We start from the raw sequence: 18,525 nt of genomic DNA, 5'->3' as shown, positions 1-18,525 counted from the left end.
TGTTTTAGACAACACAATGGATGTATTTTCTAGAATCTAGAGGAAATGGTGAGGAACCTACATTCTTAACACCCTTCACCTAGAGTGAGACTAGATACCAGCTCAAATTAATCAAGTTCAAATAACATCTTTTTTTTTTTTTAAAGTATCCTTAAAAAAGTATCCTTACTTTTTTTTAAAGTATCCTTTTTTTTTTTTAAGTTTCTTAAAATATCCTTGGTCAAAGGTGAGGGAATTTTAGAAATGTAACCTTGCATAATTAGAGGATTTGCTTCAGATAATTGTTGAAGGTCATTCTATGTCTAAAATTTTATGATTCTCCTTCAAAATCCTGTTTGATCAAGGAGGAAACTGAAGAGCCCAGCGAGATTCAGAGATTTACTCGGTGTCACACAGATAGTTAGCAGACAGGGTGACCACTGGGTTAAAACTCGAGTACACTCTGTCAGCCTGCTCTATGAAATGTAGAAAAATAGAAGTCAAGTGCAGATTTAAAATTAAGAAGCCCTCAATTACAAATGTATTGCAAATGAAAAATTTTCTCTTTATCATTACAGAATTAAACAGAGGAATGGATTATGGAAATCAAACTTTGGTAATTGAGTTTTTTTTCACGGGCTTAACCAATCATTTCCAGTACCAGGTTTGTTCTCTTTGTGATATTTCTCTTGGTTTATCTTGCCACTTTTCTGGGAAACTTGGGTATGATCACCCTTATTTGGATAGATTCCCGACTCCACATCCCCATGTACTTTTTTCTCAGCCACCTGTCCTTTGTGGATATGTGCTCCTCTTCTGTCATTGGTCCCAAGATGTTGACTGACATCTTTGTGGAGAAAAAAGTAATCTCTTTCTTTGATTGTGCTGCCCAGTTATGTTTTTTTGGTCAGTTTGTAGTGACTGAGTGTTTCCTCCTGGCTTCCATGGCATATGATCGATATATAGCTATTTGTAAGCCCTTGTTTTATATGCTCATTATGTCCCAGTGGGTCTGTGTGCAGCTGGTCATAGGGCCTTATACCGTGGGTCTTATATATGCCATGACCCACACAACTTTTGCCTTTCGCTTACCTTACTGTGGTCCAAAAATCATCAATCACTTTTTCTGTGACCTTCTTCCGGTTCTCTCACTGGCATGTGCAGACACCCAGGTCAATCAGTTATTACTATTCAACTTGGCTGGAGCTGTAGGGGTACTCAGCGGTGTGATCATCTTTGTCTCCTACATTTACATCGTCATTGCCATCCTGAGGATCCGCTCTGCTGATGGGAGATGCAAAGCCTTCCCCACCTGCTCTTCTCACCTGACAGCCATCTCCATCTTTTATGGGACACTTTTCTTTATCTATGTACGTCTGAGTTCTAGTGTCTCCCCGGACATCAATAAAGTGGTTTCTGAGTTTTATATGGCTGTGATTCCCATGTTGAACCCAGTTATCTATAGCCTGAGAAACAAGGAAGTTAAGAATTCATTTGGAAGGATGTTTAGAAGGAAGTTCCTGATGAGTAAGTAAAACAGAATACCATTTGTACTACAGGTTGAGAGCTAATCTACATGCAACATGCCAGAACAAGGGCTGGGTGCCAAGAATACTACTTTTGTGTTGAGATTTGCTCTGCATTACTACGTGTCACGCAATGTTTTTAGGTTAAAATGTTTTCATTTGATTTTCCAATTTCTCATTCAGCAAGAAAGAGTTGGAGTGGATTTTTGAACCCCAAGTCTTTAAAAGTATTCTCAAGGTAGTAATCATAACCAGTGACTTAACTGTTCTGCTTTATAGGGTGTTAAGATCCATCAACTGTCTATGAGCTTGGCCTTGACTCTTTAAACATAAATTTTAAAAAGTGTATTATGGTCAAAACTTCCAGTTACATGGTAAATAAGTTCTGAGGATGTAATAAACAGCACTGTGACTATATTTAATAAATCATTGTTATATATTTTTAAGTTGTTAAGAGACTGGATCTTAAAAGTTCTCATCACATGAAAACAAAAATGTAACTGAGATAATTGCTGCTAACTCTACTTACTGGGTAATCATTTCACAATATATACATATGTCAAAATATTATGTTGTATTCCTTGGACTAATACAATGTTATATGTTAATTATATGGTAATAATACTGGAAGACAATAAATTACTCAGGAAGTAGAATGATACCACTTTCTAATACTACCTTCATGTTTTATGAAGGCTTTCTATATCCCTGTATGCTCTGCTCATAGTAATAACTTGTCATTGGGATTTTGTCACTGCAATTACATGATTTGTGCTTGTAAAGTGCAGAATGCATTGCAGTTCTTTAATAAAGTGTTAGTAATAACTGTTGTTATTTATTAATTTTTGTGTCATAGGCAGGGTATCAATTCCATTTTTATAGATAAGGAGCCTGACAGCCATGAAGATAAGTAAGAAGAAAGGCACAGAATTGACATCAAGCCTTTCTTTGCTTGTATGTAACACGTAAGTATGTATGTGTGTTTTCTTTCCTGAGGTTGCAGTTTTGATGTTTTTTTTTCTGTTTGTTTCTGCGCTAATATCACTTTGAATCAGTTATTAGTATAAAACATTTATTCTTTAATAATAACGTTATTATATATTTGCTGAAGACCTACTATATCATAGACAGGATGAGAAGTGTTTTGTAAACATCTCGTTGAACACTTTAGCTCCTGCTTTTGGTATGAGTTATTAGATCCACTTTACAGCTGGGGAAACTGAGACTTCAGAGAGCTTGTGCCATATGCCTTAGGTCAGGCATCTAGTAGATGGCAGGTTTGTGAGGCCCACCAAGGTAATAGCAAGCTTTTGTTTTCCCGAGGGGTCATTTTGAAAACAATGTGATGAAACCTCATTATCTTTTAAGGATAATATTATTCTTTTTCCAATTTTGTGTTCATAAAGATCTCTCAAAATGCCCTTCCATCCTGAATTCTTAGAAATCTGGTTTTAAATATTTAGTATTATTTTGGAACATGAGGGTTTGTTTTACAGTATGTGCTCTCAGTATCCATGACATGCACAATTTTACATTTTTTAATGAAACATCATTTTCCTGCCTCATTTTACTCTTTAGTCATCTCCTGTTAATATGGTCTGTGTGAATATAGGATATGTTCAAATAAGGAGTAGGCAGAGTTCCTAGTGAAGTAACACTCGTATTTCTTCCTTAAAATGTTGCTAAACTATGCCACCAGATGGCAGCATCAGCTTATCAATCATAATAAAACAGTCTAATGCTTCCTTTAGTAAAAGCATTGTTAAGATGCTCAGCTTCACTAACTATTAGGGAAATGCAAATCACAACTACAATGAGATACCACCTCACACCTGTTAGAATGGCCATCATCAACAGGACAAGTAATAACAAGTGTTGTGGGGACAAAGGAACCCAAGAGGTTGTGGGGACAAAGGAACCCTTATACGTTGCTGGCGAGAATATAAATTGGTATACGTTGTGGGGACAAAGGAACCCTTATACACTGCTGGCGAGAATGTAAATTGGTACACTCACCGTGGAAGACAGTATGGCGGTTCCTCAAAAAATTAATAATAGAATTATCATATGACACAGCAATTCTTTTTCTGGGTATCTACCCCCCAAATTGGAAAACAGCATTTATTTGTAAAGATTTATTCACTCCAATGTTCATTGCAGCATTATTCACGGTGGCCAAGACAAGCGAACAACAGAAGTGCCTTTCGATACATGACTAGATAAAGACGATGTGGTGCGTATGTACACAATGGAATATTACTGAGCCATAAGAAAAGATGCAATACTGCCATTTGAGACAATACAGATGGATCTTGAGATTATCACGCTAAGCGAAATAAGTCAGACAGAAAAAGCTGAGAACTTAAAATTTCACTCATATGTAGGATATAAAACTGAAAGCAACAAATGAACAAGACAAACAAACAGAAACTCATAGACACAGACAACAGTCTAGTGGTTATCAGAAGGAAAGGGGAGAGAGGGAAGGTAGATAAGGGTAAATGGGGTCAATTACATGATGATTAAAGAAAGACTTAACAGTCGGGTGGCGAACACACAATGCAATATACATATGATATATTATTGAATTGTACATTTGAAACCTGTATTTGAAACCTGTATAATTTTATTAACCAATGTCGTTGAAATAAATTTAATTTTAAAAAAGCCACATGGGAGTCTTTAAATAAAGAACTGACACTTAGAAGTCCAAATTCTTGTACCAATTTGAAAAGCTTTTGCAAGACAAAGAGAAAAAGAATAACAGAACTAACAAGATAAGAAGAAACACAATGATATCAAAAACATAAAGTAAAGATTCAACAATGGATGTTATGTGTATGTTTATGATGGTCAGACAATTGAAGCAGAAGGGATGATCAAAGCTATAGAATGTTTTCTGAGCTAACAGAGTCAAGTATGTAGATTCATAATTTTCACCATTTTAGACAGAAATCAATAAGAGGAAGCTCATAAATCCTAGAAGAGATTTTTCAATTGTAAGCTTAAGAAAATAATTATTTTCTTAATAATTAGTCAAAATGTGCTACCCCCCAAAAGGGGGAAAATCAATTCTCAGTCCTCTGAGAATATTATAATTAAAAATAAATAAACAAAAGAGCAACATCTAAAGGGTCTTCAGGGGATAAATAAATATTACATATTTGAAAGTGGCTAAGAGTAGATTTTAAAAGTCCTCATCACAAGAAAAAAATTTTTGGCAACTACATATGGAACAAATGTTAACTAGATTTATAGTGGTATTATTTTGCTATATATACAAAGATTGAATTATTATGATGCACATGTGAAACTAACATAATGGTCTATGTCAATTATATCTCAATAAAAAATTCTTTCAGATATAGGGTCAACAGAAAGTTCGTATCAATAGTTAAGGTCTCATAGGAAAAAATCGCTTTAAAGAATAGAGTGACGTGTTAAGAAATTAAGAAGAAAACAAAACGAACTAAACAAAACCTTCTAGAGAGAAGTGCTGCATACTGAAGAACTTGTTTTTCCATTACTTGGGCTAGAACCAAAATTCGGGTTTTCACATGGACTCTGTTTTGACAAGCTCATGCTGTTTGTGTTGGGGACAAAACGTCACCCTAAAGCTTTTTGTTTTATTTGTTTTTATTTGTTAGCAATAAAGAATGTTTTTCCTTTGCCATATGCTAACAGTTCAGAGAATCTGCTCAAGTTTAACGACCAGTAAATATGTCATCAGAAGTCATTCTTTCCCAGCCCTAGCCCACAATAGTTAAACAGTTTACACATTTTGGACAGTCTTGGAAAAATTATGCCTTTGGCAATATGTGGTAAGTGCTAGATCTGGGGAAAGTCCATTTTCTGCATTCTTAGCCCTTGCTCCCAAGGTATTAATGCAGAAGAGAGGGGGCCCTACCCTGTCTGTGCTACTTCAATTTACAAAGAATTCCATGGTATTTCCTTACTTAACCTGGAACTAGAGGTAACAGAGAGTCTACATCCAGTTAGAAACAAACATGAAATTATCAGAAAGCAGATCTCATTGGACGTACTGAGGATATGAAGCAAAACTATAATTGCACTTTCCCTGAGTGGCCTCGTTCCCAAGATATGGTTCGCTTTGGGGACACATCATCTTCAATAACAACAACAAAGAAAAAAATGATGCAACTATTTCAGGAAACTTTTATCTCACCCGTGAAGACTCTGAACGTTTTACAGTGGAGTTGTCAAAGATTTTCTTTTGGGAAGAGGATAAGGAATAAAATCAAATGAGTATTGAAAACTTTGCCTCATTCTGTGTGTGAGGGTAGCCATATTGAAGGAAGTGGTGAAACCTAAGAAACTGGGCTCATTTTTACTTTAGTTCTTGTCATCTTTGAAGAAGGGGGAGCCCATTAGAATGTAAGTCGAGATCTTCTAAATCATCTTCTGTTCTTCTTTCTGCTTGATTTTTTAACATGTTCAAGAGAGCATGCATCATTTTAAGTAAATTTGAAATAAATTGTACATTTGGTTCAAAAGCATGACCCTCACCTTTGTTGGATGTTGAGCAAAATTTAAGAAGAGATAATTTCTGTAGAGATACGTTTAGGCTCTGTAGCTGGATCAAACTATAATCACATAAGTATAAAATTGTATAGAGATAATTTAACAGCAGGGTAAGAGAAAAAGATAGCACTGAATTCTGCTCCATCCTTGTTTAAAGCAACTGGGTGCTTTCCTTGCTAAGGAGAGGCTAGCAGATTGTATGGATATTATCCTAGTTCTCTGAACTAGAGAGCTGGTTGTGTCTCATTCTGCATGGTTTGACCTGCATGGAGCACTGTATCCTATGCTGAGCATCAAATGGAAAAGAGAAACTGAGAACTAAAATGCGCATAGAGCGGCAGAAAGCTTGGGCAGGTGTAGAAACCAGGACTGGTAGGAAAGAGGTTAGGAGCGTCAGGTGACTGTCAAGTGGAAGACTGACATATAGTGTGTGATGGATCCTGGAGCAGTTATTAGACTTGAAAATATTTAAGCAAGAGGTGAGTGTGATGGGTAAACAGTTTGACTGGCTATCCCATCTTTCTTTTTAATTCCCCTGAAGCAAAGAGTATAATATAAACTGTATTTTTGACCCCATAGAATGCCTTGCTAAAGTTAAATAATACATTTCAAATTAGAAAACTGAAGAAAAAGTATCTAGCATTAAGTATGATGCTGGACTCCAATATTCCTGGGCTCATGAAAAATTTTTAAAGCAAAGTATAGTGATTTTCTGGGCACTTGTACATTGGTTCTCTCATGCTTAATGGAGGAGAATTCTCAGAGATCAGACGACAAAAGTTTGAGCTATATTGAATGAATGACAAGTTTAAGGTTCAGAGAGACCAGCTGACTTAACCAAGGTCACTCTTACAGGCAGTGACATAAGGATCTACAGAAGATACATAGATGGGAGAATCTAGGCTCTTTTGCACATTTCTTCCTAGTACTGTTTCCATAAAGCTGATACCTAAACTCAACTTTTCCCATTATCTTATAGGCTTCTCACTAATGGCCATTAACTATAAACTCAACACCAGAGACAGGGAACCAACAATGTATTGCCCTGTACTCATAGTGGAATGAAATTTGGATTTCTTTGAGATGAATGGAATTGTGAAAATACAAGAAGCTTTTCTGCAGTGTCAGAAAGAGCAGTCCATTTTGACAGATGTGTCAAAGTCCACTTCTGTTAGTCACTAGCATTATGGATGTAGATATTGAGCCTCGATTTCTCTCCTATATAAAACAAGATGATGATATTTAGCCTGCAGGGTTATTAAAAAGAGTATATAAGGCAGACATACCAACAATATTTGTGCACTTATTTAGATGCTCAATAAGACTCTGCTAAATGCTTCAGGTATGCTATCTTATTTAATCCTCACGATAATTTACAAGGCTGGTATTGCCATTATTATTCTGGCTTTTCAGAGAAGAAAAGCAACTTTCCTATGTTCAGAAGAGGTGGAGTCCAGCGCAGTTGGAGAGCATGCACTTGGCCTTAAGTTATGATCACAAGTGCGCAGCATATGTTCTGAAAATGAGGGGCTGCTGATTTCTTCTCTAGCTTGCCTCACTTCCACTCTCCTGCATCATTTCACCAGGTGTGTGGCAACCTGGCGAACTCAGGTAAAGTTCACTGAAGTGGGAGTTAATGGACATCTATTCTGAAATTGCCTCTGCTAGCAGTTAATTATGGAACCTGAAGCGCCTGCTCGTCTTTTCTGGGCTTCCAGTTTTTTCCATCTGCATATCGATGGCATCGACACAGTCTTAAATAGTATAGCTGATCTTGTGCAGGAGTCTACATTTCCCTTTTGTTTCCCCAGCTGCAGCATGCAACTAACTCATATTATCTCATGCGCTCTTCCAGTTTCTAGTAGGTTTTTGCTGTGTCTCATTTTCAAAGACATGTTTATCAAATCTGTTGTCACTCCTCTGCTCTTCTAGTGGAAACCCCAACCAGTCAATGGCCAGTGAAAACTACACCGGGGTCACGGAGTTCATTTTCACAGGTTTGAATTACAACCCCCGAATGCAGGTCTTCCTCTTCCTGCTCTTTCTTAGTTTCTACATCGTCAACCTGACAGGAAACTTGGGTATGATTATTCTGATACGGATCGATTCCCGCCTTCACACACCTATGTACTTTTTCCTCAGCCACTTGTCCTTTGTGGACATCTGCTTCTCCTCGGTCGTGAGCCCCAAGATGCTCACTGACTTCTTTGTGAAAAGGAAAGCCATCTCTTTCTTGGGCTGTGCTTTGCAGCAGTGGTTCTTTGGGTTCTTTGTGGCAGCAGAGTGTTTCCTCTTGGCATCCATGGCCTATGACCGCTATGTAGCCATCTGCAACCCATTATTGTATTCTGTTGCCATGTCCCAAAGACTCTGTATCCAGCTGGTGGTTGGTCCCTATGTCATCGGGTTCATGAACACCATGACTCATACAACCAATGCATTTCGTCTCCCTTTTTGTGGCCCCAATGTCATCAATCATTTCTTCTGCGATATGTCCCCCCTGCTTTCCCTTGTGTGTGCTGACACTGGGGTCAATAAGTTGGTAGTTTTCGTCGTGGCTGGGGCGGTGGGAGTCTTCAGTGGTGTGACTATCCTGGTCTCCTACGTTTACATCCTCACAGCCATCCTGAGGATCGACTCTGCCAATGGGAGGCGCAAAGCCTTCTCCACCTGCTCTTCTCACCTGACAGCCGTCTCCATCCTGTATGGTACTCTTTTCTTTATTTACGTGCGACCTAGAGCAAGTTTCTCCCTTGACATCAATAAAGTGGTGTCTGTGTTTTACACAGCAGTGATCCCCATGTTGAATCCACTTATCTACAGCTTGAGGAACAAGGAAGTCAAAGATGCCCTCCACAGGACTGTCGCTAAGAGGAAGTCTTGTAGAGCCTAAATTCTTACTAGAAAGAAAATTGCGGGAAGAAATCTAAATGGACAAACTAGTGCGTATTGACATCCCTTTATCCATTCATCCATCTAATTATTCATTCATTTGGTCAGTTAATGTAGATTCATTAAGTCCTGTGTGTGATCTTTTCTCTGTCATATACCATTAATATAGTTCAAACCATAAGAATTTTGCTTCTCTTGGACACCTCACAGCCCAATGACTTTCAAGAAAGCTTCAGTTAATTTCAGTTATTATTATTTTTATCATTCTGCTAAATATACTTTCTCATTCTGTGGACTCCTTTGTATTGGAATTTTAAAATGCTGTGGTCTAGGTTGTGTACTCACATCTAGCTTCAATCAATAGGAATATGTAAAAAAAATGATGTGGGATTTTATGTTTAACCTCATGAAAAGAAGGAAATCCTTAGCTGTAAACACCAGTTTTGGCGATGACCTTAACACAAAGCACTGCATATATCTAAGGGACTAAAGACAGATCAGTATTCAGCACCCACACATCTGGGGTGGTCCACAGGGCCTGTTTATAGTAATCAAGAGACTGGTGCCTGTTCTAATGTACTCCACACCCGAAAGAACTTCTAAGAGAATGGGTTAAGCCTATTATTTTCTTAAGATTCAATTTTTTGGTAGAAGTTTAGAGGATTACCTGAACTTCTGTAGATTGGGGCTTGGTCATGCCCATGATAGTGCCTTCTAAACCCCATTAATGAAGTTCATTACTCAGTCCAGAATGTACAGATTGATAGATGCTGGCATTAAATGTAGCCTCACTCCTTAGACCTCCCTGTTCATAGTAAGGTCAGTAGATTTGTAACATCACAAAGGAGTACACACATGCAGCTCAACTTGATGGTTATGACCCCTGGGCATGGCTAGTGCTGGGCAGCCTTTGGGTTTGAGCACGGCAATGTATGTCATTGCATAGGGACAGTGGGTACCCATGCCAAGGTCTCCATATCCTCTTAGAGACCCAGGATGGCTACCCAGGTCTATCTTATTTTTCTTGATCTAGCCTAGTCAAGAGATATCTTGACTTTGGAATGAAGATACAAAAAAATAGAGTTTCACTGAGGAAATGGATTAGCATTCCTAGATGACATAATGTCATGGCTAAATTGTCATAGAAATGTCCTCAGAATTTTAAGTCCACCTATTTGCTCAAGATGAATTTAGAAACATTGATTAAGAAGTTTTCTCTGAAAATTGCTGTCTGTCTGATGGTTAGCCAGAGAAATAAATTTTCTAAACTTTTGAGTACTTTTCTACATACAAGGAGTTACGTATGGGCTCTTCTCTATTGATCATTATGTAATGCATACTCTCTGAAAATAGAAATTTGATCAGTGAGTACTCACACAATCATAGCATGCTATGTAACTACAGGGGCCTTAGAGATCACATAATCTTAGTGAGACGAGGCTTAGGGGAAAATGTCTTTTTATTATGCATCATAAAAACCCAAAATATGACTTGCCTTCCCATGTATTTATGGTAGATTCATTTCAACTTCAGGAATCATGTTTTAGAATGAGTTTTCTAGGTGGGGTAAAATTTCCTCTAGGCTATTCATTGGAAATGATAGAGAAGCAAAATAACATAACAAAGAGAAACAAATTTGGAACTGGAAAGCCTTGTACATTTATTCAACAAATGATTATTGAACTTCTTTTGTGTGCCAGACACTGAGCCTGGTATTGCATACAACAGCAAAGAAAATGAACATCATTCCTGCATCCATAAGGAGAGTATATCTAAGATGTACTTCTGTTCATTATTCTTTTGATGTATCGGTCAAGTCCATAATGAGACGAATGGAAGTAATAATAGTATTCACCATATTATAGGACTACACTGAAGATTAAATTGAAGGATGCATATAGAATCACTTCATACATTATAAACACATTATGCTGCTTCCTAATAAAAACTATTTAGTGAAAACAGCAACATTTTGGAACTTGGGTATTATCCTAAGTGTGCCAAACTCTCCGATATTGATTTTAGAATGCAATAATCAGAGAGTAAGTAGAGGCAGCAAGATATAGGACACAGCAACCTGAACTCTAATCTTAGATCTATCACTGGAGTTTTGTGATTTTAGAGTTGTCTTTTAATTTTACCTATAAACTAAGGAGAATCATGCCCAGTTCACTGAAGATTTGTAATTAATTTCTTGAAGGAGCTGAAGTTCACAGGGCATAAATAGGATGCAACTTCATTATTTTTTGTCATTGCTCCTTCAAAGTGCTGTCATCTCAAAATGTGTCTTCTCAAATCTCTTTACTTTCATTAACATTAGATAGATATAATAATTTTTTCTTTCACTTAGAAGAAAGAAACAAAGCCTTTCCATTTCCAACTATTAAAAAGTCAAGTCCACTGTCATGTCAAACTACACACTCTTTTCCAAATTAAAACATCCTCCCTCTCCCATGTCAGGCTCTGGAGCCTATAGTGAAGAAAGGGGACAGGTCTGATTCTCTATTTATCACTGTCCCTCCTTTCCCACTCTGCAGTTGCTGGATGTGACCAGCCCAGGATCAAATGCTGGGATGGAAAGAAGAGGTTTGGAAAGAGAGCAGAAAAAAGTTGCCTGGATAGTTGGAATTTGGTGTCAACATTTTTAAATGACAGATGTGCAAATATCGGCTCTTTCTTTTGGGGGATTTTCCCAAGGAAATTATCCAAAATGCAGGGATGTGTTTGTCATTGCATAGGTATATAACTCAAGTAGTCCCTGGTTTCATTAGCTAGTAGGTAACAATGATACTCTCTTTTGTTTAATGCTAAATTATGATGAGTTTGAGTCCCCATCCTTATTGCCTTTGAGAAATGCAGAGTTTTACCAAGGTCTCTTCAGGTAGTTCAGAGCATCCCCAGGGGAAGGAAACGGTCCACACTGCTGCTCTCCTGCCTTCTCACCTGCCTTCTGCTGTGTCCGCTCCACCCACCAGCCCCTATTCCCATTGCCCCAAGTCTCCACTTCTGCTTTCCAGTGGTGGCTACTCTTCCAAGACTCACCATTTCCTCAGAAACCAGACAACAGACCCATCTTATTCTAAGTCACCTACAGCATAGTTGAGGCCGGCCTGCAACTTCAAATGAGATTTTTAGGAGTTGGAGATAATGAGAGCGATGACCTGGAGCTAGAACAGAGCTTCCCCTGAGTCTGTGGACTCCAGCAGGACAGTCTCAGCAGGACAAAGTGTCCATCCGCAGGCCATTTGCCTGGGGCTTGGTCAACTTAGTCTGGTGAACCCTTACAATCAAGTCCTGGTCCAGTTCAGCTGAACTGAGTTCACTTTTTCGTATTGTCTTGTCTTCATCTGAAGGTTCTTCTTATAGAGTCCCAACCCAGAGTTTAGGAGAATCTAATCAATTGAGAATACACTGAGTCAGCCACAATTCAGAAAAACAGCATAACCTATATTCACACATAGAAAAAAATGGCTAATCTCAAAAGAATCATATTTTTCAAACATGTCCAATGGTAAAAAACACATTTTACATGGAGATAATCAATAGAGCCATACAGGTGTAAAACTTGAAAGAGGAATTCCCCAAAATATACTCAATTTTACTACCTGCAATGCATTTAGATCACTACAACTATGGCCTGAAGGCCAACTCCAGCCTGGAACCTGTTGTGTATCGCTTGCAAGCTAAGAATGGTTTTTACATTTTTTAATCAGAAAAATAAAAAACAGAATAATATTTCATGACCCATAAAAGTTATTTGAAATTCAAATACCAGCATCTGGGGTTAAAGTTCTATGGGGTACAACCGTATTTACATCAGAGTTTCTCAGTAGCAGTGCTATTGACGGTTTGGACAGAATAACAGTTTGTTGTGGGCACCATCCTTTGCATTGTAGGATGTTTACTCATGTCCCAGCCTCTCTTCGTTAGATGCCTGTAGCACCCTTATTCCAGTCATTACAACAAAATGCCAGATGTCCTCTGTGGGGAAAATGTATGAAAACCTGAATTACTGATTTATGGCTTGTCCACATCTGCTTTGGGGCTGCAAAAGCAGAATTGAATAGTTGTCACAGAGACAGTATACTAGCAAAGCCTACAATAGTTCCTATGTAGTCCTTTACAGGAAAATTCTGATGACTTCTACTTTATTCTGTTCTATTCTGTTCCCTTAAACCATGCTGGTCATGACTTACTAAACTGATTTCACTTCCCCTTAATAAGACTCGGAATGCATTTTGAGAAACCCTATTCTTGTGTAGCTCTAGAAAGGCAGTATACTGAATATTGGATAAAAGCATATGACTTAGAACCAAACTTGGGTTTGTATTTCAACTGTATTATTTAATAGCTGGAGGAACCTGGGCAAGTTACTTAACCTCTCTGAGCTTCTGTAACCACATATGTAAAATGGGGATTATAATAATGGCAGTTACATGGTTAATTCATACAAAATAACGAAATTGGTGCCTTAGGATATAATGAGCACTAGTTTGCTATTATCACTGGCATTTGTGTTAGTCAGGGTCCTCCAGAGAAACAGAACCAATAGGATGTGTGTGTATATATAGAATGACATTTATTTTATAGAATGGACTCAGGAGATTGTGGAGGCTGGCAAGTCCAAAATTGGGCGGGGAGTGGAGGAGAGGGGCCTGGGTGGGGAGAGACTGGCAGCCCACAGAGCCAAGGAAGAGTCAATGCTATAGTTCAAGTCTGAGGACCATCAAGATGAAGACCTAGGACAAGCCAATGTTGTAGTTCAGGTCTGGAAGCAGTCTGCAGCAGAATTCTCTTATGCTCAGGAAAGGTCAGACTTTATTCTATGCCAACCTTCAACTGATTAGATGACGTCCACCTAGATTATGGAGGGCAATCTACTTTACTCACAATTTTCTGATTTAAATGCTAATCTCATTCAAAAGCATCCTCACAGAAATATCCAGAATAATGTTTGACCACATATCTGGTTATTGTGGCCAAACCAATTTGACACATAAAATTACCCACCGGAGGGCTTGACACTTTTCATGTCATGGTAAATAAAGAAAAATGACAATTGTACAATATATCGAAGACATTGCGAAAGAACTGGATTATCTAAATGGGCCTGTTTAGATATTTTGTTATTTATTAAATATCATGTTGTAATAAAAATAAAATACAAAAATGATAGGGAGGATGTTTTGAATTTGTACACAATTTACAAATAATTTTTTCCAAATTTTTGAATGGGAAATTGGAGTTTGCTTCCTTGAGCACAATAGTTTCATCTCAGGTTTTTAGCTGAAATTACCATGAACAATTCTTGATAAGTAATTTTTAATAATAACTTGAAAATGAATTTATACAGCATTAATATATTGAAAGGAGCTGAAGTTAGATTTAAAGAAATGATATTAACGCTGCTTTTCATTTTCTTTTTGACATTGTTGAGATCTCTTGTTATAATGAAAATAGACCTCAAACCCAATCTAAAATTTATATATTGCGTATTTCAAAGTCAGATGGATCTCTTTTTTGTTCAATGCTCATAAAATGTTAGTCATGTTGCAGCCTAAACATCAATAAAATGATAATCAGCTGAAAGGCACAGAAATATCTGACAAATATGAAGACAGATTTGGGAGTCCACATGGAGCTGCACTTGCCAGGAGACTTCACCAGGCCATCCTTTGCTTGACTACATCTCCATGGACACCGGGAGCAGGTACCTATGCTGTGGTCCCTCGTTCACAGTGGGGCTGTTGAGGTGGTTGTTTAGGCACCTGAATTAGGCCAAACCAGTGCATTGCAGTGAAGCAGAGCACAAAGCAGTGGATGTTGGGGTTAGTCTCTGTGGGGATCATGGGGCATGCATGCCATCAGACTTGCTCTGTGTGAGCTGTGTTCTGACGAGTGCCTAAGGAGGTGGCATGTGGTCTCAGCCTACCATGCTAGGGTGACCAGCTGCCCCATCTTTGTCCCCATATTTCTTGGCACACCTATAATTTGCAAACTGATTAAAAAGCTCTTTTTGTTTACTGCTGTTCCCCTAGCAGAATGCTTGCTATGGAGTAGATGCTTAGTGTTTTTGCTGATTATAAACTGGCCAATATTTTATATCACCATATTGATTTTTAGATCGGCAGGAAAACTTTGCTTTGTCTTCACATATCTGAAAAGGCTGACTGATATTCATAGCAGCACTGTTATCACAGCCAAAGGTGAAAACACCCCAAATGTCCATTGATAAATAAATGGATAATCAGATGTGGAAATTCCATACAACAGAATATTATTCAGCCTTAAAAAGGAATGAAATTCTGACACCTGTGACAACATAGATGAACCTTAAAGACATTATGTTAAGTGAAGTAAGCCAAACACAAAAGGGCAAATATTGTATGATTCCACTTATACGAGGTACTAAGAATAGTAAATTCGTAGAGACAGAAAGTAGAATTGCGGTAACCAAGGGCTGGAGAGAGAAGGTAATGCAGAGTTATGGTTTGATGGTTACAGAGTTTCAATTTGGGATGATGAAAAAGAATTCTGGTGATGGATGGTGGTGATGGTTGCGTGACGATGTGACTGTATTTCATATAACTGAATCATACACTTGGAAATGTTTAGAATGGTAAAATTTAAGATGTAGGGCTACCCAGTTGAAAGGGTGCCTTTGTGCAGGATGGACAGAAATGAAGAGTGATTGGAGGTGAGAGGACCTGGTGGGAGCTAGCACAATAATAGCCTGGGTGAGAATGATAATGATGACTAAGCAATAATGACAATATTTATTGAACTTTTACATTATTCTAGGCATGTTATGCGCAGTATCTCATTTAATTCTCCACTGCAGGTACTATTGTTTAACCTACTGTTACATTTGAAGGCAATGAAACTCAGGAATTTTAAAGTACGTGCTCAAGATCGAGAGCTAGTGTCCAAACCTCCTGCGAGACCCATGTTCTTCAACGTAACAGATTTGGATTACAGCCTTTCCCACATCTTCTGATATTTATAAATTAATTGAATCTCCTGGGTTTGCCAGTTTTTGCTGAATTGGGATAAATTTTTGTTTTATTTTGTTTCATAGGGCAAGTAATCAAGCCCCAAGAAGAGAAGATAGCAACCACTCAGCCAATAATGGTGGAATGTGGCCCGCCTGCTTTAAATCAATTTACAAAGCCATTGTCCACCCTCAGGATCTATCTTTCTTTGCTCCTGTGATGGGTCCCAGGAGCTAACTTTCACAGCCGAATGGGAATTATTATTCAGGAAATTTTCTTATTTAAAATTGCCTTGATTAATTAGTTCCTCTGAAACTTGTTTAGGAATGAAGAAAATCATATCTTTTGAGTTGAGTAATTACTGGAATCTGAGCATCCAATCAATCTTAATATGCCCAAGACATCTTGTTAGAAAGGGGATCGGTAATAGTGCTGGGATTTGGAGCCTCAGTCTCACACTGGCAAGCATGATTTGTTAGCATTTTGCTGTAATAATTTTTAAAAAAAGTTTACTGCTGATTACTCAGGCATCAAACTCATTTTTTGAGTTACAGAAATGTTAGGAGCAAAACTACCTTAGAGATGATGTGGGTTGAGCCTCTTCTTTGTCAGGTGAGGGAACTAATAAGTGGAGCGGAGCACTGATCTACTCAAGGTCATGGAGTCAGAGGCACAACTCTGTCAAGAACCTGGTCCTCCTGATATTTAGGGCAATTAGTCCTTGTAGGGTACCCTGATACCAGCTTGTAACAAAGGAAAGAAATGAAGAAAGAAAAAGAAATCATAACATTTTATCATTAACTCACAGCTATTCCTAAAGTACCTTTCATTTAAACAAAAAAGACAATTACGTTCTTGTGGAATTTTAGAAATTTGTAACAGAGCGGTGAGGAGAATTTTTTGAAAAGAAAGCCTGTGCTTCTTGGTACTTTCTAATGAAGCCAATAAGGAGAAGGGAATAGTTTGAGCCCTCAGGGAAATAATGATGCTAGCGCTCTTTCATCTCTACTTTGTTCTTGATTCTACCAAAACATTTTTAAAAATTACATCTTTCTTCTATGAGATATTTAATTGACAATCTTCTGAATGCATATAGCTGTGCAAATATATTTTGTGTATTTTCTTATATATGTAAATTTTGCGTATCTACAAAATAATCGTTTTACTATGTATATGTAAACACATATACATATGTAAACACCATGTTACACACCCTAAATAGATATAAATTTTTTTTTAACCTTTGGACAGTGAATTTTTTTTGTCTTGGTTTGTAATACCTGTATCCAAAAAATAAGTAATGAAATATGTTAAAATTCTAGCAAAATCTATTCAGTTTGGATGGGCTTGCTTTTATAGTTTCTAATTAGTGACTTCAGCAACAATAGGAGAGGTTATTTATTTTTATATTTTTCAATTAGAGTTGACATTTATTATTATTTTATATTAATTTCAGGTTTACTGCATAGTGCTTAGACATTTATGTAACTTACAGAGTGATCCCCCAATTAGTCTAGTACCAACCTGGCACAGTAAGTAGTTATTACATATCACTGACTATATTTCCTATGCTGTAGTCCATGTCCCTGTGACTATTTTGTAACTGCCAATTTGAGCTTCTTAATCCCTTCAACAAGAAGCATGCCATCTACATTTAGCACTGGTTATACTATTTATGGTTTGGCTTTCTGTGTTTACATTGAAAAATAATATATGTTCATGGTAAATACACCAATAAAGTATGCAAATGAGCAGACAATAAGAAATGACCGCAACCTAGGCTTCCAGCTTCCTTCTCTAACGTAAGTCAGTATTAACAATTCCTGTGTTTCCTTCCAGAGGATTTTTAACCATATATAAGAATATACATGACTATATCTTTGCAAATCCAGGCAGATAGAAAGATGAACATACTGTTCTCTCTCTCTCTCTCTCCTCTCTCTCTTCTCCTCCCTCTCCCTCTCTCCCTCTCCCTCTCTCTCTCTCTCTCTCTCTCTGGTGATTATGTTTTGGCATATTAATTAATTAACTCCTTATCAACTGCTACTGTGCTAGGTGCTAGGCAGAGGTCTGTATTAGTTTAGGGTAGGGATATAATACATTGGAGAGCAAAATCAGAGATGGATCCATCATTTTTAGGGTTTACAGTTTAGGGAAGAGACAAGGACATACATAACCCTAAATATGTGTAAATTTTATAGGATAGTAAATGCTACAAAGTAGGGATTCTTGGTCATGGATACTTTGAAGGGTATGGATTCTATAAAAATACTTAAAGCAGCATGGAAGCAGCATGGCTAATGGAAGGAGCTTCCTGTTGAACAATTATATGGGTACACTAAACATGTGATGTTATTTTTACACACCACAAGGTGGCACAAATTCACCAAGAAAGGTGACTTTCTCTGCTAAGCTGAAGTTGGAATGTATTTTCTGGCTGTCCCCATATGGATTAATAATTATGTAAAAAGGCAAAAATGTCAAATATATAATTTATTAAAATGTCATTAATTATATTTAATATATTTATGAACTCTGGCAAAATCATTTTACATCCTTTTTTATTTCTATTACATAGGGAATATATTAATGTA

General features: G+C 37.5%; 2 protein-coding genes across 2 annotated transcripts; both read left to right on the top strand.

The window, feature by feature from the left end:
- Positions 1–571: 571 nt before the first annotated feature.
- Positions 572–1,514, top strand: LOC102889458 (olfactory receptor 1002-like). The gene is given in 2 exon segments (XM_015599059.2): positions 572–642; positions 644–1,514. Coding segments are annotated over 2 exon segments (942 nt in total).
- A 6,484-nt stretch (positions 1,515–7,998) lies between these two features.
- LOC102882860 (olfactory receptor 1009) lies at positions 7,999–8,940 on the top strand. Its single transcript, XM_006905989.1, has one exon. It carries the CDS (start codon positions 7,999–8,001, stop codon positions 8,938–8,940), a length of 942 nt encoding a protein of 313 aa, XP_006906051.1.
- Positions 8,941–18,525: the final 9,585 nt, after the last annotated feature.

Source organism: Pteropus alecto, unplaced genomic scaffold (assembly GCF_000325575.1).
Source record: "Pteropus alecto unplaced genomic scaffold, ASM32557v1 scaffold91, whole genome shotgun sequence".
NCBI lineage: Eukaryota > Metazoa > Chordata > Mammalia > Chiroptera > Pteropodidae > Pteropus > Pteropus alecto.
Note: the sequence above shows the minus strand (reverse complement) of the source record. Positions and strands in the feature narration are given on the sequence as shown.